Source organism: Sphaerodactylus townsendi, linkage group LG12, assembly GCF_021028975.2.
Source record: "Sphaerodactylus townsendi isolate TG3544 linkage group LG12, MPM_Stown_v2.3, whole genome shotgun sequence".
Classification (NCBI taxonomy): Eukaryota; Metazoa; Chordata; class Lepidosauria; order Squamata; family Sphaerodactylidae; genus Sphaerodactylus; species Sphaerodactylus townsendi.
Window position 1 is genome coordinate 50,315,748 of NC_059436.1, and position 25,877 is coordinate 50,341,624.

The 25,877-nt window shown below is 48.4% G+C and overlaps 1 protein-coding gene across 10 annotated transcripts in view; it reads right to left on the minus strand.

The window, feature by feature from the left end:
* Positions 1–233: 233 nt before the first annotated feature.
* The window catches only part of DNM1 (dynamin 1), a 221,228-nt gene continuing 195,584 nt past the window's right edge, over positions 234–25,877 (minus strand). For 5 of the 10 annotated variants that reach the window (XM_048512475.1, XM_048512473.1, XM_048512474.1 and 2 more), the window contains 4 exons: positions 25,182–25,352; positions 24,187–24,428; positions 23,162–23,380; positions 234–2,298 (listed from right to left, as the gene is read on the minus strand). In XM_048512475.1, coding sequence (XP_048368432.1) covers positions 2,226–2,298; positions 23,162–23,380; positions 24,187–24,428; positions 25,182–25,352 — 705 coding nt within the window. In that variant the 3' untranslated portion in view covers positions 234–2,225. Of the gene's footprint in view, positions 2,299–12,552; positions 12,590–15,708; positions 15,783–23,161; positions 23,381–24,186; positions 24,429–25,181; positions 25,353–25,877 lie in introns of all 10 variants that reach the window. The other 5 variants (XR_007245887.1, XR_007245886.1, XM_048512480.1 and 2 more) reach the window with 5 other exon arrangements.

The window sequence follows — 25,877 nt, forward strand, 5'->3', positions numbered from 1 at the left end:
CTTCAGTGGATGGCAGCACCTTACCTTTCAAAGCCCTTGTATGGAAAATGTGTGTGTGTGTGTGTGTGTGTGTGTGTGTAAAAAACAGGACCCCCCCCCCCCCAAAAAAAAAAAAAAAATTACCGCAGCTTACATCTGCACTGTTTGGTACGATTTTAGAGGCGTAAGTCATTCAAAATGCAAAAATTCCTTAGCACAGTACCAGAAGAGTATTAAATTTAGGAGCCTGGGAGCACGGAGTGAGAGACTTTTATTCTAGACATGGAGTCCTCCATTGTACAGAAATTATATTTTATTTCAGCCAGTGAACAAGATTTGACAGATCACAGACAGCATCACAGGTACTACCAGCACTGCAAAGATTCACCCACAGTTTTGGGGGGCAACAAAACGACCCAACTTGATGCTGTAGAGAATGAATCTCAGGTTTGCCGCTGGGTCTTGGTTGGGTGCACATGTGTACGTACATAGACTCTGCCTGATCAAGAAGTTTGCTAAAACCAACATCAGAAGCATTAAAAGGCTTTTAAAACTTCTGGACGCCATTTAGATTTAGATCTTTATATATATATATTTTTATTTATTTATAGATATTTATATAACAGTGAAGATATGTTTCTCATTACTACAATATAACTCGTTTTTATTCCATTAAAGCAACTGGGAGGAAGGAAAAACCAGTTTCACTAGAGTCACGTCTGATATGTGCAAGCCACAAGCTACGACAGAACAAAGCCGTGTTTTTAAGATGTGCGTCGGACCATTCCGGACAGAACAGCTAAGAGGCAGATAAGAGATGGATCTCAGAGGGAGCAGTTACATGTCAAATGGCGGCTTTGGACTCTCCGGGCGAGAGGAGCTAGTTTTGCCGGGGCGGCTGGAATGTAAAGAAAGAGACAAGAACACACACACACACACACACACACAAAATAAAAACAACAAAGGAAGAGAGAGGGAGCAAGACAAAAAAGAAGTAAAACAATAGTTAAAATATGGAAAGAAACTGACATCAGAACTTGGCATAGAAAGGATTCTCAACAGAAATCAAAAGCCACGGCATTGGGTTGAAAAAAAATAATACGCACACTTAAAATTTAAGTGGGGCTGACTAGAAGACTTACAAAAATAAATGGTTCAGTTCGGTTTGGGTAAGGGTTCAGCGTGTCTTGAGTTCTTTTTCTTTTATTGTAGTTGCATTGACTCCCCAGTGTAGACATAAAAGTAGCCAGTTAAGAAGATGAATCAGCGGTTGCAGTGACATTTCCCCCCACATACATACGTACAAATATATATGTACCAGCTGCATGCAAGTAGTGAAGAGTATTAGAACCACCAGGATATTCAAGACACCAAACGCCTAGTGTGCTTCCCTCCCATCTCGTACAGCAAAAGGTGGTTGCGATAAAACGTTTGACACGGCAAACCTTCCTGGAAATATATTCGCTTGTCCGTTTTTTTCCCCCAAAGAGGAAATATAGCAAATTCTCCTAATGCTTCTCCCTCTCCCGATTGGTGAAAAGTCAGTTGTATGTCGGGATATTAGCCAGTGGCTCTTACCCCCCACTCGGCTACTGTGAAGAACAGAGGGCACCCTATTGTACCAGTTCCTTGTACTGAGAGAGGATGGCAGAGGTCTTCGGTGTCCTTCCACAAGTCGTCCCCAGGGGCATTAGGGCTCCCTTGCACGAGGGAGGGGCCGCCCCCCGTTCCAACATGTTTGCGCTTCCGATTGAACCCACACACCGGACGTATCACCTTGCTTACCAAGAACGTTACACGTTTTTTACTCGTTACAGTATGTGTCCTCACCCAGAGGTCGGTTTGTTTCTCTTCTCGACTACAGAGGAAAAAAATTGCTACCGATGCGCGCTAGACGCTACAGCTAACCAATGCAGGCGGGACACAGTGCATGCGCAGGCCAGGCCAGGGCAGGCTGAGAGACCGGTCGATGCAGCTGCTGCTTTGGCGCACAGCGGACGCTCCTGTCAAGTGGTGCTCCGAGGAGCGCGCGTCCTCCCACGTCCCCATGCCGCCGAACTAGGACTATTCTACACTCACAAAGCAATACAGGACGCACAAGAGAAGACAAAGAGGTGCTCGATCACTAACGGGCATTTTTAACGACGGGGGGGGGGGGACAGGGGACGGGTAGGGGCAAGGGGGTGCCTGTGAAGAATGGGAGAGGTGGGCGCGATGCTTGTTGCCAGCTGTCTACAGGCCTCAGGTTATAAATCTAAGAGGGTCGGTTCAGCTGGTCGGGTTATGGCGGGTCGAGTTGGTGAAGCGGGGCCCTTCCGGCTGTGAGAGGAGAGAGAGAGAGAGAGAGAGAAAGAGACGAGAAGAGAACAGACACACTGGAGTTAGCATGGTGGCCATTCACAATCAGACATGCTTCTCCACCTCATCCGAGCCAGCGCCTTGGCCGAGTTTGACATCTTCACGCTTCTTCAGAAGCCACGGGGCAGATTGACTGGGTTTCTCATTGACGGACTGTCCAGAATCAACATCGCGGCTGGAAAGATGGCGCTGGTGGCCGGCTGAGCGTCGAGAAGCATGAAGCACAACAACCGTGATGCTACGGCACCAAAGCAAGTGGAAAGAGCGATGTCACGCGGGATGAGGGATGTCCTCTGGGAGGCGCTGTTTCGGAAACTGCCGGCTAGCCTGGAGCAAGGCACAGTTCTTGCCCTCGTGGCAAAGCCTGTGCCGGTCGGTGGCTTTGTGATCACGGCAGCCGAGTCTAAACTTTGCCCAAACTGATTGAGTTCTAAAGGAACTGCTGGTATTTGCAAGTGTCACAACCAGTCGTGAAAGGGTTAACATCTGTTTGTATGTAAACAGGATGCGGAGGTGATATTGCAATGAGTTGACCTATTGATCAGCTATTGGTTAGTCAGACAGCCATTCCTTACATGTTAGTGAGCATGTACATCAGAAGTTATAAAGTTAAGCTTGTTTTCTTTGTTGGAGCAGAGAGCAAGATGTAGTCTTACGTGTATGGTTGGTACTGTAAATATGTGACAGATTTGTTTTTATTCCATGTAACCCTACCCTCTTTAAGTTGGTAAACTTTTATATGAGCACTAACACGTTAAACACGCTGAATTGGCTAAAGGTAGTATTCTAAATTAGAATTTTTCTTATAAGCCTTTACATTATCTAGTGACTATAATATATATACAACCTCCTCAAAGGTATCTATTCAACGTTATATCATCACATGAATTATTTACAGTCCCCTTAAAGGTATCTCAAAAGTCCATTCAAAATTTTTGTACATGTATGCTTCAAATTCTTATAACGTTTCTCAAGAATTCATTCATAAATATACGTTCATTCATAAATAATGAGGTCATTGCTGGCAGGAACGCATCGAACGAAATTGCGCTCTTCGGAGCCTTCTTCAGTGCCAATTTTCCATTTACTTGTATGAGGTGTTTTCTAGGCAACTATTATTACTACTATTATTAACAGATACTATTATTAACAGAATTCTTGAGAAGCATTGTAAGAATTTAAAGCATACACGTACAAAAATTTTGAATGGACTTTTGAGATACCTTTAAGGAGACTGTATATAATTCACGTGATGATATAACACTGAATAGATACCTTTGAGGAGATTGTATATATTATGAATATTGAATGGTGCAAAATACATAAGAGAAATTCTAATTTAAGTTACTGTCTTGTGAGTGACATGTTTAACGTGTTAGTGCATATTGGATGTGACTTACTATCTTGTTAAACTTTTATATGAAGAAGAAGAAGAGTTTGGATTTATATCCCCCCCTTTCTCTCCTGCAGGAGACTCAAAGGGGCTGACAATCTCCTTGCCCTTCCCCCCTCACAACAAACACCCTGTGAGGTGGGTGGGGCTGAGAGAGCTCCCAGAAGCTGTGACTAGCCCAAGGTCACCCAGCTGGCGTGTGTGGGAGTGCACAGGCTAATCTGAATTCCCCAGATAAGCCTCCACAGCTCAGGCGGCAGAGCTGGGAATCAAACCCGGTTCCTCCAGATGAGATACACGAGCTCTTAACCTCCTACGCCACTGCTGCTCAACTCAAGAGTATCTCTGGTTCTCTTCTTCTACTAGATGCTGCTTCCATATCTCTGCTAATTAAGTATCCCTTTATAGGTATACCCACAGAAACTTATTAAAGGCAATCCTGAATTTGGCCGTAGGGAGCCTCCCCCCGAGTAACTGTTCTTGGTCGCCTGACAGGGTGAGACGTTGCTTTGTTGTGGTAAAATCAGCACAAATAACTGCTGGCAATTTGACCACTTCGCTGCAACCGCTGGAGCAGTCCCCCTTGCTCACCCAACTGCTGTGCATTAATTGCTTTGATTACAAACGCTGGGGACAATGATTGCATTTCCTATAATCTGCCCTGAGCGCCATCCCACAACGGAAGCCGATAAAGCTGTCACACGGGCAGGCATTATGGTATTATGTGGCTTCAGTGGGTTGGCAATCCATTTGCACCCTCCTAGACATATCTAGGAGCAGCAGTGGCGTAGTGGTTAAGAGCAGGTGCATTCTAATCTGGAGGAACCGGGTTTGATTCCCAGCTCTACCACTTGAGCTGTGGAGGCTTATCTGGGGAATTCAGATTAGCCTGGGCACTCCCACACGCACCAGCTGGGTGACCTTGGGCTAATCACAGCTTTTCGGAGCTCTCTCAGCCCCACCCACCACACAGGGTGTTTGTTGTGAGGGGGGGAAGGGCAAGGAGATTGTCAGCCCCTTTGAGTCTCCTGCAGGAGAGAAAGGGGGGATATAAATCCAAACTACTACTACTACTACTACTCTTCTTCTTCTTTTCCTCCTCCTCCTCCTCCTCACTAGCTGGAGGAGTCTGAATTTGTGTAGTAAGTGTAGTAAGAGGGTGCACTAGACCTCCAGTCCTTTAAGTCAAGTTTATCAGATGCTTACTGAATCGCATCTATCTAACCGGCCAATTACAATCGAGAAAAAGATAAACTCTACTGGCCTATCTATTGAGTCCTTTCATTCCTGTTCTGCTTGTGATGCTTACAGGAGCATAAAACACAGACTGTTGGACAATGAAGCTTAAAACCTCATTTGTGGTGCCTCCAAGACACGTTCCCTGTTGAGTCTGGGAATCCCAAGCATACAAGGCCATAAAGCTGAATATCTTTCCCTCTGACAACATTTGAGGCAGTGCAGAGTTTACGCTCTCGCTCACTTTAATGCTATGCCATCTGCCTTGCTCTCTGGAAGATTCCAGGGAGTGCCACAAGCAGAAAGAGTCTGCCCTTGTGATTCAAGCACCACTGAACCAGTACAATGTATTGTATTCTTCTGCAAATTCTGTGCTGAGATTCGGGATAAGTACTTAACCCCTATTCTTGCATTGAGAGCTGACTATGGCTACCAATCTTGATCCTCCTTGATCTCAGATTGCAAATGCCTTAGTAGACCAGGTGCTCAGGAGCAGCAGCAGCAGAAGGCCATTGCTTTCCCATCCTGCAGGTGAGCTCCTAATGGCACCTGGTGGGCCACTGCGAGGAGCAGAGAGCTGGACTAGATGGACTCTGGTCTGATCCAGCAGGCTAGTTCTTATGTTCTTAAGGCCATTGCTTTCACATCCTGCATGTGAGCTCCCAAAGGCACCTGGTGGGCCACTGCGAATAGCAGAGTGCTGGACTAGATGGACTCTGGTCTGATCCAGCAGGCTAGGTCTTATGTTCTTATGACTCCTGTTGTAGCGTTGGCGTCTTTTTTATTAAACAGCCCTTCTGCAAATCTGGATGAGAGGGTAGCTAGTTTCCTACAGGGCACTATAAACCTTTGCATTGTTAGGAATATGTGTGACTCTAGGTATTGTAAAATATGTATGTATTTATCTAATTTTGTTTTCTAACTCTATATTATTTTTAACACTAATCAACTGTGTCTTAATTATTATAATGGTTTATATTTTTGATGCCAATAAAGGCGTATGTATGTATGTATGTATGTATGTATGTATGTATGTATGTATGTATGTATGTATGTATGTATGTATGTATGTATGTATGTATGCATGTATGTATGTGCAGTAAGACAAGGGGGAGATCCCAGCAAAAAGAGTTAGCTTTGCAACCCACGTTACTTATAAACAAGAACATGGACAGACCTCTTTCCTTTCCCCAAGTGATCACAAAACGTCTGACAAATTAGCTGATCTGTGTCCAATGCTTGCATATTGCTGATTTCCTCAAGTGCATTTTGAGATCCAGGCTCCGGGCAGGCAAAATCTCCTAACAGCAAGTCCCAGAAGGAAGCACAGATAGCAACCGAACCGCCTCAAAAAGACCTTCCCCAAGAGGAGTCTTCCAAACCCCATCATGTAGCCTAAGCATAGCTGCTGGGTGGAAGCGGTCGTTTTTGAGGCGGGTCGGCAGCAAGCGGGAGAGAAATGAAGCCCCCCCCCAACCCGCCACCCCACCCCAGAAGCAACACTGCCAAACACAGCAACGGATGTCCATGTTACAGCCCACTGAGCTGCGACATGCAAGGTCACCGCAAGCCAGCTTATTATTAAACATTAGGTTGGTAGGGAGGACTCTTATACCTAGATAAGTTATGGATCATTCTTATCAGTTCTGCCAGCATGGCCGATTGGCCATGCTGGCAGGGGCTGATGGGAATTGTAGTCCATAACATCTGGAGTGCCAAAGGTTCGCCACCACTGCACTAGGGGATGGTACAGAGAAATGTAGGGGATTCCCACCCCCCACCTGTTCACCACTGGCCTCCCTGGATTCTCTGTCGTGTGCAATCAAAACTACTGATTCGGATGGCTCACCAGCATCTCTAAAAATGAAACACCCCCTCCCCCCCCCCAACATTTCACATTCACACGCTGATAGATACTGTTCGGTAAGTCCCACCCTGGCGCGGCAGTTCCCACAACTTGCCCTCTTCACCCACGTTTTCGTTCCTTGGATAAAGAGCCGTTCTGGGCAGAGATCCACACACAAGACTGTTAGGGCAACACTGCGGCATTCCGAGATCACGCTTTCAAAAATAAAACAATTCTGTCCTTCATGGTCATATGGGGGGGGGGGGGGGACACAAGCCCTTTCCTGTCGTGCAGGTCTCCTTTCTTGCAAAACAACCAACCTCGATTATTTTGGAATCATATCGCCGACGTCCACTGCGGCAATACAAACATGGCCGGCAAATCTAAGGCGTGCCGCCAACCCATAAAATCTGGGACAGGGAATCGGCATTTTTTGTTTGTTTCTCCCCAGGGGAAGTGGACTCTGTATTACATATTTTATTGCATTGTGAACTCCATAAAGGGGAAAGGGAGGCTTTAATTTAAGGAGCAGCAGTGGCGCAGTGGCTAAGAGCAGTGGCTAAGAGCAGGTGCACTCTGATCTGGAGGAACCGGGTTTGATTCCCAGCTCTGCCGCTTGAGTTGTGGAGGCTTATCTGGGGAATTCAGATTAGCCTGTACACTCCCACACACGCCAGCTGGGTGACCTTGGGCTAGTCACAGTTCTTCTGAGCTCTCTCAGCCCCACCCGTCTCACAGGGTGTTTGTTGTGAGGGGGGAAGGGCAAGGAGATTGTAAGCCCCTTTGAGTCTCCTACAGGAGAGAAAGGGGGGATATAAATCCAAACTCTTCTTCTTCTTCTTAATTTATCCATTGTTTATCCAGTACAGAAATTTAACTAGAGTTAATCCCGATTCAGTTCTTGTGAGAATTTTGCTGGAAGACCGAGTTTCTCTTATATCCTTGTGTTATAGAAGCTAAATTTTGTATACAAGTATATCGTAAGAGAAGAATCATGTTAGATCAAGAGCTGTGACCATATGAGTTTGACCGCCGTAATAATGCTACAAGCTGATGATATTTTTTGTGTATAGACTTGTATCGTGGATTTCTGTACAAATTCAATTTTTCTTTTGTTTATTGTTCTTCTCTACTCTTTTTTGCTGGCCTAATGGCCGTAATAAAACTGACTGACTGTTTGTTTCTCCCGAAGACAACGTAACATTTAGTTTCTTGCTGCCTAGTTCTCTCTCTTCGTGTCGCTTACTTGACTGAGCAGAGGAAACGGGGACTTTGCTGGTGAAAAAGCAAATCTGCTGCAGAGAAAGGAAAGGCGAGAGAAGAGAGAGACAGAGCACGTAGGACCAGGAGGGAGGGAAAGCGCTCTTCTTGCAGTGGGATAAGAGTGAGCACAGTGGAATAGGAGGAGAAAGAAAATCCAAAGCAGGAAGCTCAGGGGAAAGGTGTACGATGGAGTAGTGGTCGGTCACCAAGAGTATTTTCCTATCTACAGGCTCCTGGGATGGGGTGGGGGAAAGGCCCAATCGCAGCATTCCAAGCATTTATTGAGTCCACACTCACAAATCCCAGGCCATCTGGGGAACGTGTTCTGCTCTGGGGCTTCAGGGTGGAACGACACAGCTACTTGACCAATGCGTGTGCCTCGATCTGCCTTTGCTGCAGAAGCAGCATTGCAAGGGAAATCTGGGAATTCAGCAACGGGCTGGAACATATAGAGGTCTGCAACCTGTGGCTCTCCAGAGGTTCATGAACTACAATTCCCATCAGCCCGGGGCAGGAATTCCTCTCCTGGAGCGGGTCTTCCCATCAGCCCGGGGTATTAGGAATTTCTCTCCTGGGCGGGTCTTAGACAAATCTGGAAGAGACCCTGACAACTCTGTTGTGGAGCTTCTGTTAAATAACACAGAGGCCACGCTCTTGGAAAAAGTAGCAACATTTCTTTTACAAGTGACAGAATGTTCTAAGTAACGTCCAATTGCTAGATACAGTTTGTCTGTCTGTGTTTTGAATGTACTTTTGATTTGTACATCAGAAATGTCTGTAATGCTCTGGAGCCTATTTTAATAAAGGTTGCTGTATTGTATTGTTCATGAACCTCTGGAGAGCCACAGATTGGAGACCCCTAAACACTCCCATGGTTGACTCCCAAATTTCCCATCTGAGGCTGGCGGGGGTGGGGTTTGGAGTTCAGAGAGGGGAAAAAATGGTACGGAGAATGGGCAAGTAGGAGAAATGAGAACTGGACACCCTCCCCCCCGCCCCCTCTGCAAATGCCTGTTTGTTTGTCATCAGCAAATCTCACTTCCAATTCAGGAATCCAGATGGGCAAAGAAGGGACCCCGCGGGAACATTCAGCTCCTCCGCCTGCTATCCAGTCTCCAGTGGTTCCCCTGCTTCCTCTGGGAGGGTGATACAACAGAGATGGGTTGTGGTGGAAACAGGCCGACTGTTCCCAATGCTTTTGTGAGGAGACTCAATAGGTGGCTTTTGTTTTGGGACTCGACAAGAGTTTTTGATCCTGTCTAGGGACGCCAGCCTCCAGGTGGGACTTACACGTCATTTCCAGAGCTGCCCCTGAAGAAATGGGATGCTTTGGAGGGGGAATTCTGGGACAATGTTCCTCACTGGTTTTCCCAGACTCTATCCCCAAATCTCCAGGGGGTTTCCTAGCTTGCATCCAGCCATGCTACGCCTCCCCCCACCCCGCCCATCCCCCGATGGTGGCCAGGGGGAACCTGGCAACTCTAGTCCTGTTCAATGCCCTTCCATCAGCCGTATCAACAGGGAGATTCACTAATACCCCTTACCGTCAAAGGCTATGCATATGCCACGGGAATTGTGTTGACTCTATAGACCATATTTTACTCTATTGTTCACTTTACACAGTACCCAGAGTCAAACACTTGTCACCCCTGCTACTCAAAAAAGAGTATGCATCTGACTTGCAAAAGATTACCTTTCTGTTGGACAGCCCCAGTAGTGATGCAAACGATGCAGTCACCAAGTTTTTGGATTTGTATATAAAACAGTGCCTTAGGAGCAAATCCTAAATATCAGCCTTCTCTACCTGCACATTTATTGTAGTTTCCCTCTACTTGGTTAAGTGGATCTGTGTATATAATGTTGTTATGCCAATAAAGGTTCTTTGTTGTTGTAACTCTAGTCCTGTTAGGTCTGTCACAGCCATGGGAAAAGAGAGAGGAAAATGGCTGCCTTGATTGACAGGCTGATTTTGTTGAGATTGCCCACCAGTGAGGAATTGACCAGGTCGGTCTGTCTGCCACCACCCCCCTCCCGCAACCCTTTGATTCTTGTAAGCCGTCCAGCCAGCAACTTCCTGAATGGTCACACGGACGCCCGGCAGCCATCTTTGTACGAAGCCAATGCAAGATACCTTCCTCTCTCAATAGGCATATATTAGACAGATTTTGTGAATTAGGCACCAGAAAGAGCACAAAAAATAAAAATACATCTACCCTTACAATAGCTACCGTTTAAAAATGACTAAAACAGACTTTCAACATGCTAATTCGGTTGAAGAACTGTTTTTCCCCCTCAAAGATCTTACTTCTGATCGCACAAAAATTGGACATGCAGATATATACATGGTGGCTCCAATAGACCAACCAGAAGGATCACAACCCAGAACAATAATTAAAACACCAAATAAGCATCATCAGCATACCACTGAGCGTGATCATGGTGTCTCCCCTGCCAGGTAAGTTCAAAGGAGAGACACCCCTGGCAGGCCTGTTCAAAGGAGAGCCATAATGCTCGCCAGGTTTAATGTTATGCCTTCTGCCTTGTTACATGGCAGATTTAATAAGCAAGAAAAGGCTAAAAGATTGTGCCCTTGTAACGATGGTTCAGTTGAATCTCTGGCCCACCAATTACTATACTGTCTCAGATTCAAGGAAATCAGATCCAAGTATGTGAATCTTACTCTTTTATATTTACCCGAACTCCCCGATTTAATTAGATTACACTACTTGTTGGACAACCCTGATCCTTCTCTCTGTATGATAGTGACTCCTGGAAATTACTAAACGCCAGTGGATTTCCTTCGACCTAACATGTATTTCCTGTATTGTATATGCTTTTTAATCCGTTTTTTATTATTGTTGCACTGTTGTCTATGCCAATAAAGGCTTGCTTCTCAATACCACTGAGCGACATGGAGCGTGCTGCTGCCTCAAGCGTTCTGGAGCGTGATCTTTGTTTAATATAAAATAAGGATTTTGGTTAAAGCAATCGGAGTAGGAGGAACACATGGGAGATTTTGGTGCTGCCAGTCTGCGAGAGGGAAAGCACTTGGGAAAGCAGGGAGGCGAAGAGCTGCTATTTTGCTTCGAATTCTGGTGCAGCATTTCTCCCGTGGCAGCAGCAGTTGCCTTTCCATGACGGAAGGAGGCTCCCCAAACAGAAAATTTGGGGTATATTAAAGACTGTCACAATGGGAACAACAGGCAAACTCCCAGAGTTGGGGAAAAAACACTAGAGCGACACACTCCTCTTATGTATCGTTCTCATTCCAAAGTCACCACTTTGGTGTGGCAGGAGCACGGTGCAAATGAGGGGATTTGCACTACCCGTGCACTTCCACACGGCCACGCTCTGTCCACCTGATATTTGCCACCCAAACCGATCCACCTAACAGGAAGAAGAGCCAGGCTACTCTATTCAGAGGGCCTCCCCTTTTGACCTCACAGTATATATACTCCACTTGCTTTCCACTCCTACCATCAGATCCTCTGAAGATGCCAGCCGCAGATGCAGGCGAAACGTCAGGAGAGAATGCTGCTAGAACACGGCCGTACAGCCCGGAAACCACACCGCGCCCCAGTGATTCCGGCCGTGAAAGCCTTCGACAATAGGAAGAAGATGGCTTTGACAAATCAAATCCACAAAACGCAAGCCACCTGCAATTACTCAAGGCAAAAATGGGCCTTCCCTGATTTTCCCTGATTTCACCAACCAAAATCCAGACGTACAGCAACCATAAGCTCAGCCCAAACGTGGGTGAGCTTTCTGAGTGAAAGTACTTGGGTTAGCTCAGGGGTCTGCAACCTGTGGCTCTCCAGATGTTCGTGGACTACAATTCCCATCCCAATTGGCCATGGTGGCAGGGGCTGATGGGAATTGTAGTCCACGAACATCTGGAGAGCCACAGGTGGCAGACCCCTGGGTTAGCTGAAGGACCTCAGGCAGCTGAGAAAGATTTCCGTCTTGGACAGCTGCTGCTGCTGGAGCAGGCTGCATGCAGAGGACTCCGGATTCAAATCTCCACCACCTCTAGTTGAAACCATCATGTTGGACAGCAGTGAAAATCCGAGTCAACAACTTCAGGGCCGACGGCCCAATGGACTAACACAGCCCAAGACAGATTCACACATTTAGGGGAGGCATTGCTGCTCCTTCTCTCTCCCCTATGGGCTCACCATCCAATTCTACAGTATCTAACAGTTGCCTTGTCACGTTAAGGCTTAAACATTTGATTAAAAGAAATTGCAGCTTAAGGTTCGCTACATCTTGACTACAACTCTCTACCAGACAGGGAACTCTGCAGGATTTGGTTGAGGAGACAAAGATGTTCACGGTGTGGTATAAGAGTTCTCTAGAAGAGGCAAGTGGCGGGATGGGGGGAGAGGAGATGGGAATGAAGGGGACGGGGGAATAACACTAACACCGACTCATGCATCATCACAGCTCGGGGCAGGGCAGCTGAGAGCGAAGAACGTACCGTGGCTGTCAGTCCTCAAGGGTCACTGATAGTGATTCTGAAAGACAACACGAGAGCAACAGGGCTGTTCAGACAATTGGAGGAAAAGGGGCTCCGCGGGCTGTCTGGGAAGTGAGATGCATTCGTCCCCGCCCTCGCGATGACGGACACCGACATGCGTGCACACACAACGCGGATCGGCATTTGCAACTACGCCCACGCAAGCACACATAAGCCTGTACAGCTTCCCCCAGTACTTTCCCAGCTAGGACTGGACACTTACAAATGCAGCCGGACCATAAGACGCACAAAGCCATACCTGCGCCCGTGTATGTCTCTCACACGTACACACTCGCATCTCAGGCATAAACACGAGGATTCGGCAACACGCGAATCTGCACAGGAGCCTAGACGTTCCATTCGCCAAAAGCACATGGTTACAGGCACTTAGAAGGAAGGCATCGACACACAAAGAAACGGCAAAAGGCCTTTCGTTGTCACCTGGGAAGCTTTTGCGCTTGGCGGTAAGTCTGTTCGGGTCGGCTCCTTTCAGGGTTGCTCCCCAACCCCTACACAATTCAGGATTAAACGCTCCCTTACCTGCCTCACCAGGAGGCCACTGCAATGAAGGGGTTTTGAGAAAAGGTTGCCCTACAATAAACCTGCCACTCCTTCAGCTGCCGCAAGACACCTGTTTGATGTCCTTTTCTGGTAGTCGTTTCGTGGCCCATTTTTTTCTCATGGGGGGGGGGCGTCACACAAAATACATTAAGGTACTTCCAGTGCAAATATAAGTCCACTTCCTTGGCCAACCCTCAACTAAGGCTCATTCCGCACATGCAGAATAATGCACTTTCAAATTGCTTTCAGTGCTTTGAAGCTGTGCGGAATGGCAAAATCCACTTTCAAACAGTTGTGAAAATGGTTTGAAAACGCATTATTTTGCGTGTGCGAAAGGGGCCTAAGTTAAATAAAAGCACTCCTACATTAAATTGCAAATATGCAGGACGTCCCGTGACAAAGATACCCGATCCAAGTCTTTGTAGGGATGCAAAAGGCTCTTGAAACATATGCTAGCCTCAATGGCCTCCAGAGGGAGGCTGCTCACTTCTCTGTCTTGGCAGGACCGACCCCCCCCCCCCCTTCACTTCCATCCATAGGGAGGAAACAGACAGGAATTGTTACGTTGGGTCCTGATCAGTGGTGGGATTCAGCTGGTTCGCACCACTTCGGCAGAACCGGTTGTTAAAATGGTGCTCGTAAACAACAAGTTGTTAAATTACTTGAATTCCACCATTGAAACCGGTTGTTAAATTGTTTGAATCCCACCACTGGTCCTGATGCATCTCCAGCGGAGACTCCCTGCCCAACGAGCACGCAACAGATTGGATTTGGGGAATAACTTTTAGTTTTAAAATGGGATACAAATATAATATGTAAATCGAACTGCATGAGGCAAGTATTAACAACAGTATTCACATGTGGCTATAGATCCAGGTCCAAACCCAGACCCCCTGGGCAGAAGCCCCGTCAGGGCCCCTTTTTGAGTCCTCCAACTATTTATTGACCACTCAGACATGAGGGCTATGGATCTTCGCAGACTAGTAAGGAATGTAGATTTTGTAGATTTAAGGAATGTAGAGTTATATTGCTGACAGCTATAAATATTCCTTGCTCAAACTCATAATCGGCCTATAACCAAGGTGGGTCAAGAGGTGCGTCGTAGATCACGGAGAACTGCTTAGCTGCACCAGTGGATTTTTGAACACTCGGCTAAGTAATCTGTGCCATGGCAACTTGCGTTCAAATAATGTGTTTGTGTATGAGAGTTCTTCGGGGGGTGGGTGGTCTATTAAATTTAATTAATTAATAATCGTCGTCGTCATCATCCTCATATGTGTGTTAGAATGGGAATATTTCTGGTTTAACAAGCAAGAGTGGTAGATGGTGCCCTCCAAAAATTATAAGGCACCATCCATCTGACTCACTGGATTCTACCCATCCAAGGTGTTCCCTGATACTTTCCTTATTATTGTGCTTATCGTATCCTTGGGATGGGGTGAAAACACCCTTTAGCTCCTAAGTATGACAAATCGACCTCAGGACATTCTGCATCAGAAAGTTTCCCTGAAAAAATAAGACAGTGTCTTATATTAATTTTGCCTCCTAAAAGTGATGCGCCAAGTGTCTTATTCTTCTTTAGGATGCCCTTATTTTCCTCTGTGGTTCCATTTATGGTCGGGTACATGTTTCCAAAACAAAATCCCATAATGGGCCTTTACTCTCGGGGGATGCCTTATATTTCGCACTTCAGCAAAACCTCTACTAATGCCTTTATTTCTAGGGATGTCTTATGGCCCTGGGAAACAGGGTAATTAGTATTTGGCGATGTGTTTCTATCTTTGGGGCCATTAGGAACAATAATACAAAACACAGCTGTTATTTGGCTTTATAACCCTTCCCTGGATAGCCCAAGCTAGCCTGATCTTTTCAGATCTCAGAAGCTAAGAAGTGTTGGCCTTTGGTTAGTATTTGGACGGGAGATCGTCAAGGGAGTCCGGAGCCGCTAAGCAGAAGAAGCCATTGGCAAACTGCCTCTGTCTTTTGCCCTGAAAACGCTATGGGGTTGCTGTTAAATGGGCCACAACTTCGCACACACATACACGCACGCACACACACACGCACACACACACAACTTATGGATTTCTCATGCAAACAATTCAGAGACTCTAGAAGTGCAATCCTAAACAGAGCTACATTCTGCTAAGTCAACTGAAGTAAATTCCCTCATTTCTTTAACGTCTCACGTAGGCTCATTCCGCACATGCAGAATAATGCACTTTCAAACTGCTTTCAGTGCTCTTTGAAGCTGTGCGGAATGGCAAAATCCACTTGCAAACAGTTGTGAAAGTGGTTTGAAAATGCATTATTTTGCGTGTGCGGAAGGGACCAAACAGTGAAAGCTGTCTGTAGCCCTGTAATTATGCCCACAACCAACCCTCTACCAGAGGGCATGCGTACTGGGGGCGCCTGAAAAATCTTAATCTACCTTGATATACCCCCCACATTTACAAAACAAGATGCATGGCTCATAAGCCTTGGGCACAGGCTCATACGCACAGAGAGATTCAAAGCATATAAAGTGCCCCACAACCGTGTACACACACACACACACACCTCAAAGGCTGACACGCTTCCTTTCAGACATTGGCCTCATTCAGTGTTCTCCACCCAGGGGGGAAAAGCCAGATCTTTAAGGAAAACAACAAAAACAACAAGAAGAAGTAAAGAAAAGAAACAGTAACGATGAAGATGGTTGTTTGTTGTTCACTTGTGGCAAGAGGGATTTTGGACCTCGCTGCCAAGCGTGAACGGTTCTTATTCTATATACAAGAGATGGCAGAGCAAAAATGAGTTGCCATCAGGGGCCGTCTGTTCAGCGGAGGAGAGGTCGCTTTGTGGAAGGAGAATGAGAACAATCGGTGGAGTTGAGGAGTTGGAGATGGACGGGGGAGGAAAGAGACGGAGAGTTTTCCCATAGCCCCTTTTAACTGCCTGCCCTCAACAGACCAGGAGGGAGATATTTGGTTATCCCCTACTCTCACCATCTGCGTTCCTGTCAATCGTATGCAGGCAAAACAGTCGAACATGTGTTATTATATTGTCCGTTTTATAAGGACATCCGTTCCATATATCTCACCCCTGCTCTAGTTCCCATGAAGATCTGGGAAATTCTACGCATACCTCCTCCTCGCAGACCACTCCAACGGGACTACCTCTAAAGCGGCCAGATTCCGTGCTGAAATCTTGCCCATAAGAAAGCAGATATTCCAAACGTTTTAACAACGGTTACAGCATAAGGAGGTAATGAATTTTAATCTCTGTATATCAATTTTATATTTGTATGTAAATTGTGATGTTAAACTGGTGTTGACTGATCTTTTGATCGTAGTAAACGTTGATTGTTGAGAGTTTTCCTAAGCCATCCAAAGTGAAGGGTCATCTTTCCCCATACTTTCATGCTCAGGAATTAAGCTAGAAGGGATATATTGTGGAACAACTTCCCTGACAAGAAACTGAGTTCCCTCTGCCACCGTCGCTGCGTGCTACTCACTGCGCGCGTCATTTCTGGCGCGCGCCCTGGCTTCCCCACAGCCACGCGCTCTGTGCGGGGTCATCAAAAGGTGCCGTTTTCTCCAGCGCCAGGAATGACGCGAGCTGAGGGGGTGCGGCAGCGGCAGCGTCGGGGCGGCTGTGTTGTCGCCGCTCCTGTAGTGGGGAGTGCCCCGGGACCCCACGCTACTTGGCCCGAGTAGTGTGCAGCAGGAGGTAAGTGGGGAAAGGCCCCAAGTGCTCGGGAGCCGCAGCAGCAGCAGCAGCTGAAGGCCCTTGCTTTCCCATCCTGCATGTGAGCTCCCAAAGGTGGGCCACTGCAAGTAGCAGAGTGCTGGACTAGATGGACTCTGGTCTGATCCAGCAGGCTCTTTCTGATGTTCTTAATTATACTCATGTGGTGTTTTGACTTCAGGAGGCTTCAGTCTAATTCAGTACCTGGGCTGGGACTGGCTGCATCTACCAAGCTATCTGTTTTCTTGTGAAACTCACAACATAACTCTGTAAATGACCTTCTTGACTTTAATCACAGGAAGGTTGGAAGCTTGCCTCTCGGCTTCTCGTTGTTTGGGTAGAAATGGGCTGGTAGCAGACTAGTTCTCTGGGGCACCCATTTTCTGGGGCACCTCCATACTGGCACTTGCCTGGATTGCACAGCTGTGTCCAAGCCGCAACTCCCCTCTTTCGTATGGGCAAGAAGGCAGGGGTGTGGATTGAAGTGCCTCAATGCGTGTTCTGTAAAACGCTAGCAGCACAAGGTGCGCGCACACACACAAACACACAGACCCTGCTTTGTGGGAAGGCTCTGGGAAAAGCACTATAGCAGTGATGTCGAACCTTTTCGAGACCGAGTGCCCAAACTGCAACCCCAAACCCACTTATTTATCGCAAAGTGCCAACACGGCCATTTAACCTCAATACTGAGGTTTTAGTTTGGAAAAAATAGTTGGCTCTGAGGCGTGCGTTACTCGGGAGTAAACTTGGTGGTAGTTGTTGGCTTTGCTTTGAAGCAACCGTGCAACTCTTCAAAGGGGTGAATCACGACCCTAGGAGGGTTTACACAGAAGCAAGCCCCATTGCCAGCAACTGAGCTTACTCCCAGGTAAAGGATCGCGCTTTAGTTCTTCGCATGAAAATCAGTGGGGTTTAACAGCGCTTAACAGGGTTACCTACACTGCTTCCCCAAAACTGGGTCTTAGGTTTAATGCTAATAATCGAGCCCAGCGGCCCAGGCCAGCCTAGGTGTGTGTGTGGGGGGGGGGGCGATTCCCACCCCCTACATGTTGAACTCTGTTTGTGTGTGCCCACAGAGAGGGCTCTGAGTGCCACCTCTGGCACCATTGCCATAGATTCACCATCACTGCACTATAGGAACGGATCCCCGCACGTTTTAAGATGCACCCGTGGCACACATCAAAGGACTTGCCCGAGGCAAAATATATATTCTGCGGGAGGTGGGGCAGAGAAGGCAACGAGTCAGAGCCCATTCGTTTCAGCCTGCACGGGAATATCCTGACGGTATATAGAATACATCATCCATGTGAACGAAGGGATGGATGTGTGGGAGTGAAAGAGAGGAAAAGCGGGGAAAGGGGGAAAGGTGCCAAGGGCAGGGAGAAGAATCACAGCAGCAAGAAAAGAAGTTGAATCACAATAAAACTCAAAAGGAGAAAACGAACATGGGAGCATCAAAAAAAGCGTGACCTGGCCAAGGCCCAGTAGCAGCACATGCTGACAAGTACAGATGCGGGCGGGGAGCGTCTATAAACGCGAAGTGAGGCTGTGAGGCGCAGGTGCGCCGCTCTCTGCAGGAAGGTGGCAAAAGGGCCGGGTGGAAGCACAGCAGGTTGGCCGTAAACCATTGGAACGCCAACAAGTTGACGGCTAAAACAAAATCTCCTTTGGCATTCTCTTTGGGACGAACAATCTTGCTCCTACCTTGAGAAGAAAGACCAGGTAGCCTCGGAAAGGGCCTAATCCGAACCCAGGCTCCTCTGGCTGGCGTTAAAGAGCCAGCGCAAGTCAGGATTGCCGGGTGGGTGAACTATTCGATCCTGACCCACTATTTTACATACTCTTGTATCAGTGACATGTCCAGTCCAGGCCCTTCTTAAATAAGGATGCTTGTGTCATACACCACCAACATTAACTAACATGCTACTGACAGTAATCTGCCATAGAATCAAGTCCTAAGGCAGTGGTGGCGAACCTTTGGCACTCCAGATGTTATGGGCTACAATTCCCATCAGCCACTGCTGGCATGGCCAATTGGCCATGCTCGCAGGGGCTGATGGGAATTGTAGTCCATAACATCAGGAGTGCCAAAGGTTCACCACCACGGTCCTAAGGAATGTATCAGGTTTGGGTCCCATGTTTAGAGATACCCACTTATCCCAGGATAAGCTATGGCCGGACAAAAGGGGTCAGGGGAAATCTTAACTTCTGCCACCAGGCCCCGTGAAATCGAGTTTTGATTCTAAATTTACCCTTGGGATCATCCCATGTAGCTGTTTTATTTGTTATTTTATTTTAATTTTATTATATTGATACCCTGCCTCCCCCGGCCAAAGCCAGGATCAAGGTGGTTTACGCAAGAATGGAAAGCATTAATATTCAATAAAAATATAAATAATTCCCAGAAAATCTAAAATACATAAGATGGTGATCTGGCAGGAGCCCTAGGATAAGGTCACCAGATGGTCACCTTTGTGAACTGACTGACCCCGGTAAGATGGCGACGTTTAGCAGTGGCTTTGAGAGCACTGACCTTCTGGGGCTTGCCATGACAGGGCGGGAAACGGCAAGCCCCAGAAGACCGTGCTCCTGCGGCTGCGCGCACATGTGCGGATGGCAAAGCCCCCCCCAATTGACAGAGGCGCCTTCAGCTCCTGGGCCGCTCCCCCCACGGACAATTTGCACCCCAGAAGGCAGTGCGGCAGCCTCCCAAAAATCGGGACAATTGAAATAACCCGCAGGACGCAGGACAAATTGTTTGAAGGCGGGACTGTCCCGCCAAAAGCGGGACATCTGGTCAGCCTGCCCTAGGACCCCAAGCCTAATAGTGTATTTCAACCCAGTTTAATCTGATTCTGTGGGGGAATGCACAAATGGGCAGGATGGAAATTGGGAGGCCGGCAAGATGGATGATTTGGACTAGTGGATGTCCTCAACAAATGGCTTGGTGGAACATCTCTGTAGAACTGGTTGAGGTCCCGCGAGGTCCTGGTGTCAGCTGACAGAGAGGTCTACCAGGATGGAGCCAGGGTTGAATAAGTCCTGGCTCTGGTCAAGGCCAGCCTAATGTCCTTGGGGTCAGGGATTGCCAAGAGGTTACTACTGTAGGACAGAAGCATTCTCCGTAGGCAATATGAGACGGCAAACCCTCACTGAAAGCAATGCTATTTAATTCTCCCCCCCTCACTTCTTAGAGCTGAGATTTGCTGTTTCCTCGAGAGCTCTTCTTTTTTCGTTTGTGTGAAATTATAGCAAGTGAAACCTAAATAATATCTGTGAGAATAAGTACAGGTAATGGATTTATTTATAACATTCCTGGTTATATCACATAACCTTGTCCAGTTTTAGGAGTTTTTTTGGTTCAATAAGATGCCAAATTGCAGCTCAAATTCAGGATTCATGACATGGAGAATCAAAAGCAGTTAAGATGTTAAAACTGCTTCCTTGTATGTGTTATTTTAAACACACTGGGCTGATTGGCTCCCTTCCCATAAGTTAGACGTCTTCCGCACTTAGCAGACAGGAAGCACTGGATCCAACCACTTATGCTGGATACCATTCTGGAAGATTACTACACGAACGGCGTAATTCTAAGCAGCAGGGCTGACTTCAAGCAGATGGGACCAATGGGAGCCGTTCCCCCTGCCCCTGAAATAACCCGCGGGACGCGGGACAAATTGTTTGAAGGCGGGACTGTCCCGCCAAAAGCGGGATGTCTGGTCAGCCTGCCCTGGGACCCCAAGTCTAGTCCGTGCCTCACCTGAATCATCCTAAACAACCTCTCTTGGCAGGAGGTAAAACTGGATCAAAGTCTGCTTTGAAAGTCTACCAAGCAGATTCTCAAGATCAGCATTTCGAAATGGATTCCTCTCATTAAAAAAAATCCAGTATCAATTTTCACTTCTAAAAGCAAGTCTAATGCGCTCAAAATCAAATTAGAGCCATCTTGGCTGTTCTTTGTTTTCACTTTTAATAAGCATAAGTTCTTCAAGCCTTGTAATAAGCGGAATGGCAGAATCCCCCGTGGCAGGAGCTCTGCCCCCAAATGGGAGTAGGAAACTGTGTCTAAGGGTGTTATTTTTTCATCGAAGAAATCATCACGGGGAGCATACTTTCTTCTATGTCTGAGAAAAACAACATTGCACTTACCCCTAACTATTGTTCATCAAGTGGTCTTCTGTGCAGGCACACATGGGACTGTGCATGCACAGGCTTGCTGCAGATAAAAGTATCAAACTTTTCTTTAGGCATTCCCATAGCAACAGAGTGATCCCTTCCTTTCTCCCTTGGAGCCAAAGGCAGGAAGATTTCCCGTCAAGACAGTCATGAGGTCGGAGCGGGAGGGAGCAATCTCCTCCGTTCTCCAATCGCCATCAAGGACAAGTTCCCTTGAGAGGTAAGTGAACCAGTGGTGGGATCCAAAAATTTTAGTAACAGGTTCCCATGGTGGTGGGATTCAAACTGTGGTGTAGCGCCAATGGGGCTGGGCTGGGCACGATGGGGGCGTGGCCGGGAATTCAAGGGGTGGGGCATTCCTGGGCAGGGCTGTGGCAAGGACGCAGCCGCTGCGCCGGTCCTTGGGCGGGAAACGAATGCACGCAGGCGCAGGCTGCCACGCATGCCGGTGCACCTCCTGCTAGACTGCTTCAAGTCCTGCACGCTACTGCTGAGAGGAGGGGCGTAACTAAGGCAAAAATCACGTGGCAAAATCACCAATTAGTAACCCCCTCTCGGCACACACAAATAATTAGTAACCTACTCTGGGGAACCTGTGAGAATCTGCTGGATCCCACCTCTGAAGTGAACCCCTGCAGGTAAGAGTTAGAGTGATAAATTAACAGTCTGCAGTGGGGAAGAAGGGAGGAATGGGTGCCTGCACAGAAGACCACTGGATGAACAGCAGTTACAAGCAAGTGCAACGTTGTTTTTCATCTTTGTGGTCTTATGTGCAGCCCCACACGGGACAACAGCAAACTATACTCTGTATTGTCGAAGGCTTTCACAGTTGGAATCACTGGGGGGTTATGTGGTTGTATGGCCATGTTCTAGTACCATTTTCTCCTGACGTTTCTCTCTGAAGATGCCAGCCACAGATGCAGGCGAAACGTGGCAGAATGTGGCAGAATGCTGGACAAATGTGAATGGAGAAGACCACATTGCTCTTTGTATGTCTAGGGCTAGGCAGTGTAGGGTGTGCTCTGCATCTGAAGAGGGATGGGAAGAACACTGGGCGGGTCGTGTGCTGGTTTAGAAAAAACATCCTCTCAACGCAGTGGAAGAAACAGAACTGAGGGGATTGCCCCCTCCCCTTCCAACCTCATGACCATTTAGGCAGGGGCGGAGTGAGGGGGAATTGTGCCCAGGGCACGCGCACGTCCTGCACCCCTGCTGTGATGCCGCCCGCCCCTGAACGCCTCTCCCATGCCCCCGCACTGGCATACGCCTGGGGCATCGCGCCCCTCGCCCCATGGACACTACGCCACTGGCAGGAAGTCTTCCCGCCTACGGCTCCAAGGGGGTGGGAGAGAGAACCCTCCATTGCTACAGGAATGCCTGAATAAAAGCTTGATACTGTTCTCCGCAGCAGGACGGCACATAAGACCACACAGATGAATCACGGTTCATCAGGGGCTACCAGAGAAGCTTCATGAGTCCTAGAATGAAAACCAGGGACATTAGGAGAGGGCCAAAAACCTCATCCTAAGTACCCCAAACCTGAATCTTACCGTGGCCTATTTGTCTCTGATTATCTTGCTCCTGAGCTTTCCAACTCATACCTTCTAACATCACCCCTTCAGCCAGGGTTACCACTTACGAGGATTCCCAAACTACTTTTCTGCCCTAGCTTAAGGTGACCAGATTTTTACTCCTGTAATGTGGGGCGTGCGCACACGCGCGGCCGCAGGAGCACACTGCCTTTTGCAGCGCTCCCCGGTCAGGAAACAGGGAAGCGCCTTAGAAGGCAGTGCGGCAGCGCAGGAGGCGCACGCGGCCGCAGGAGCGCATTGCCTGATCGGGACAATTTTAAAACCCTGCGGGACGCGGGACACATTGCGGAAAAGTGTGAGTGTCCCGCCAAAAGCGGGACGGCTGGTCACCTTACCCTAGCTTCACCAAGGATAAAGGAAAATTAGGCAAGAGGAAAAGTCCATGGAGCAGCAGGGCACAGTGATTACCTGTCTCAACCACCCTCTGCTGATAAGAGGACGGGCACTTAGGAAGGCTGAGGCCCAAAGCCTGCTTCCCTCTTCTACTGCTGGCCTTCCTGTATGACCTCACTTACCTGGGGACACCAGGAGGTGCACGGTTGGGCCGAGATGGAACCTGAGGCGGAGGCCCAAAAGGGTCAGGGGAGGCCCCGGGCCTAGACGGAACAGGAGGAGCACCACCCAGAGTGGGACCACCAGCAGGCGGAGGTCCAGGAGCCGGGCCTCGAGATCCCGGCCTGGAGGGTGGGACTGCCGGAGCTCTCCTCTGCGGCGTAGGACTGGACGTGGGAGACCTAGCAAAGAGAGAGGAACTTCACTGCGGTGGCCAGGGGGCGCGAGGGCTTTCCAAATCCTGCAACACACTTTCCCAGGCTGGGAATGAGGTAGTTTTAAGAGAACGAAAGCAGTTTGAAAGAGACATGGCGAACGATGGAGGAAACGTATCTTTATTTTGACTTCCTGTTATCAAGGGGCAGACGGGGCGTTCAACTTTTTGGGGCGGGGAGGAACCCAGCCTCTGCAAAACGCGTAGCTGAGGCGGCAGTAGGGTGAGGGGCATGCCTAAGGTGACCAGATTTTTACTCCTGTAACACGGGGCGGGCGCACACCTGCACGGCCGCAGGAGCACACTGCCTTTTGCGGCGCTCCCCAGTCAGGAAACAGGGAAGCGCCCCAGAAGGCAGTGCGGCAGCGCAGGAGGCGCACGCGGCCGCAGGAGCGCATTGCCTAATCGGGACAATTTTAAAACCCCGCGGGACGCGGGACACATTGCGGAAAAGCGTGAGTGTCCCGCCAAACGCGGGACGGCTGGTCACCTTAGGCATGCCTTGAGCACTGATCTCTTTTTGAGTACCTTCAGCTCTCTGAGATAAACTCGGTCAGCTTCATATAAGGACCACCGTGAGGTCCTTTGATACAGCCATGCTTTTTAAAGGTTTCCTGCAATCTCTTGGAAGAAGACTTCAAAGAAGTCACCTGCTACCATGCAAAATTATAACGCCCCACAGCCCTTCCTTCCTGTTCCAGCAGGAAGCCCCGTCGCGTCACTCAGAGAGGCATCAGGAAGGTCTGCGGGGGCCTCCCCCTGAGCCTCTGGTACCTGCGTCCGGACGGTATGTTCTGCACCTGCAGCCAAGAGTCGTCCACCGGCGGGGGCAAGGGAGTGCTGATGGTGGTGGTGTTGATGTCCCCGATGATGCCCAGCGCCTCCCGCAAGGCGTGGTACATGCGTAGCATCTCTTCGCGCCGCTGGGCCTGTTCAGCCGATTCTTCCATCAGGGTGTTCTGGTCCCCGCAAGAGTATAGGTTCGCCAGCAATTCTGAGTGGATAAATTCCTTTGTCTGATAACGAGGGGAGAAAAAAAGAGAGGCCAGGAAAGTTAGGGCAGATCTTCAGGACTAGTAAACTTACGAGCCAGCTTCTTCCTACCACTTTTGTAGATACTCCTAGATCAGCCTTGGTGGGCTTCCAATCAAGGACTGACCCCGGCCGACCCTGTTTAGCTTCTGACGAGATCAGACTAGCCTGGGCTACCCAGGTCAGGTCACAGCTGGCCAACAATGGTACAATTAAAACATTTATCTTTACTTATTTATTAAAACATTTACACTTCATCTTCCCTCATGGTTCAATTGGGCTAATCCACATTTTTAACCTGGCGAATTCACCTTGCTCTCATCTGAAATCCTCACCTACCTCACAAAGGGAAAGGGGCTTGTAAGCCACCTTTGAGTCTCCTTACAAGAGAGAAAGGTGGGGCATAAATCCAAACTCGTCTTCTTCATCCCCATCTCTCCAAGTCTTAGTGAGGCCAATCCTAAAGTGGTACAAGCTTACCACCAGCTACCCAAACCCCCCTTGACATTTGCCAGCAGTTATATTAGACCGTAGGTGTCAAATTCGCGGCCCTCCAGATGTTATGGACTACAGTTCCCATCATGTTCATGATGGGAACTGTAGTCCATAACATCTGGAGGGCCACGAGTTTGACACCTATGTATTAGACGTTCCCCAATGGACACTGGATGATACGAAAAAACCCACTGCAATTATCCCAGACTACAGGATCTATATCAGTTCAACAGGATACTTACATTGTTTATCATAAGGTGCATTATGGTCTTAGGCATGAGGTCACGAATGGTTTTGTTGACAATGGCCATGTAGGAGTCTACAAGGTTCCTGATGGTTTCCACCTGTCTCTCCAGCTGAGGGTCCATGGAATGCATCAAGCTATCCGATCCATTCTCTTCTGAGTCGCCAGCCTACACAAGATGTTGGAGACATAGACTGCGCCTTTAATAAGACCCCTCCCCCCTTGATTACACACACACACACACACACACACACACACACACACACACACACACACAGAGAGAGAGAGAGAGAGAGAGAGAGAGAGAGAGGGCCTTTCCCCACTTTTCCCTCGGCCACCGTCGCCGCATGCAATTACCAGCGCGCGGCATCCCCACGACCCCGCGCTCTGCGCTCTGCGCGGGGTAATCAAAAGGCGCCCTTTGCAAGAGCGCCAGGGATGCCACCACGCTGAGGCACTGGCTGGCCCGGCAGCGGCGTCGGGAATTAGCTGCGCCGTCGCCGCCCCTCTCGTGGGGAGTGTCGGGGGACCCCGCACTACTCTCCTCAAGTAGCGCGGGGCTTAAGGTAAGTGGGGAAAGGCCCAGAGAGAGAGAGAGAGAGAGAGAGAGAAAGATGCAGAGGAACTTATGTAGCAACAGGAGAGGAAAAAGGGCTTGTTTTCAGAGCTGAAACTCCCGTCTCCAACAATTTCT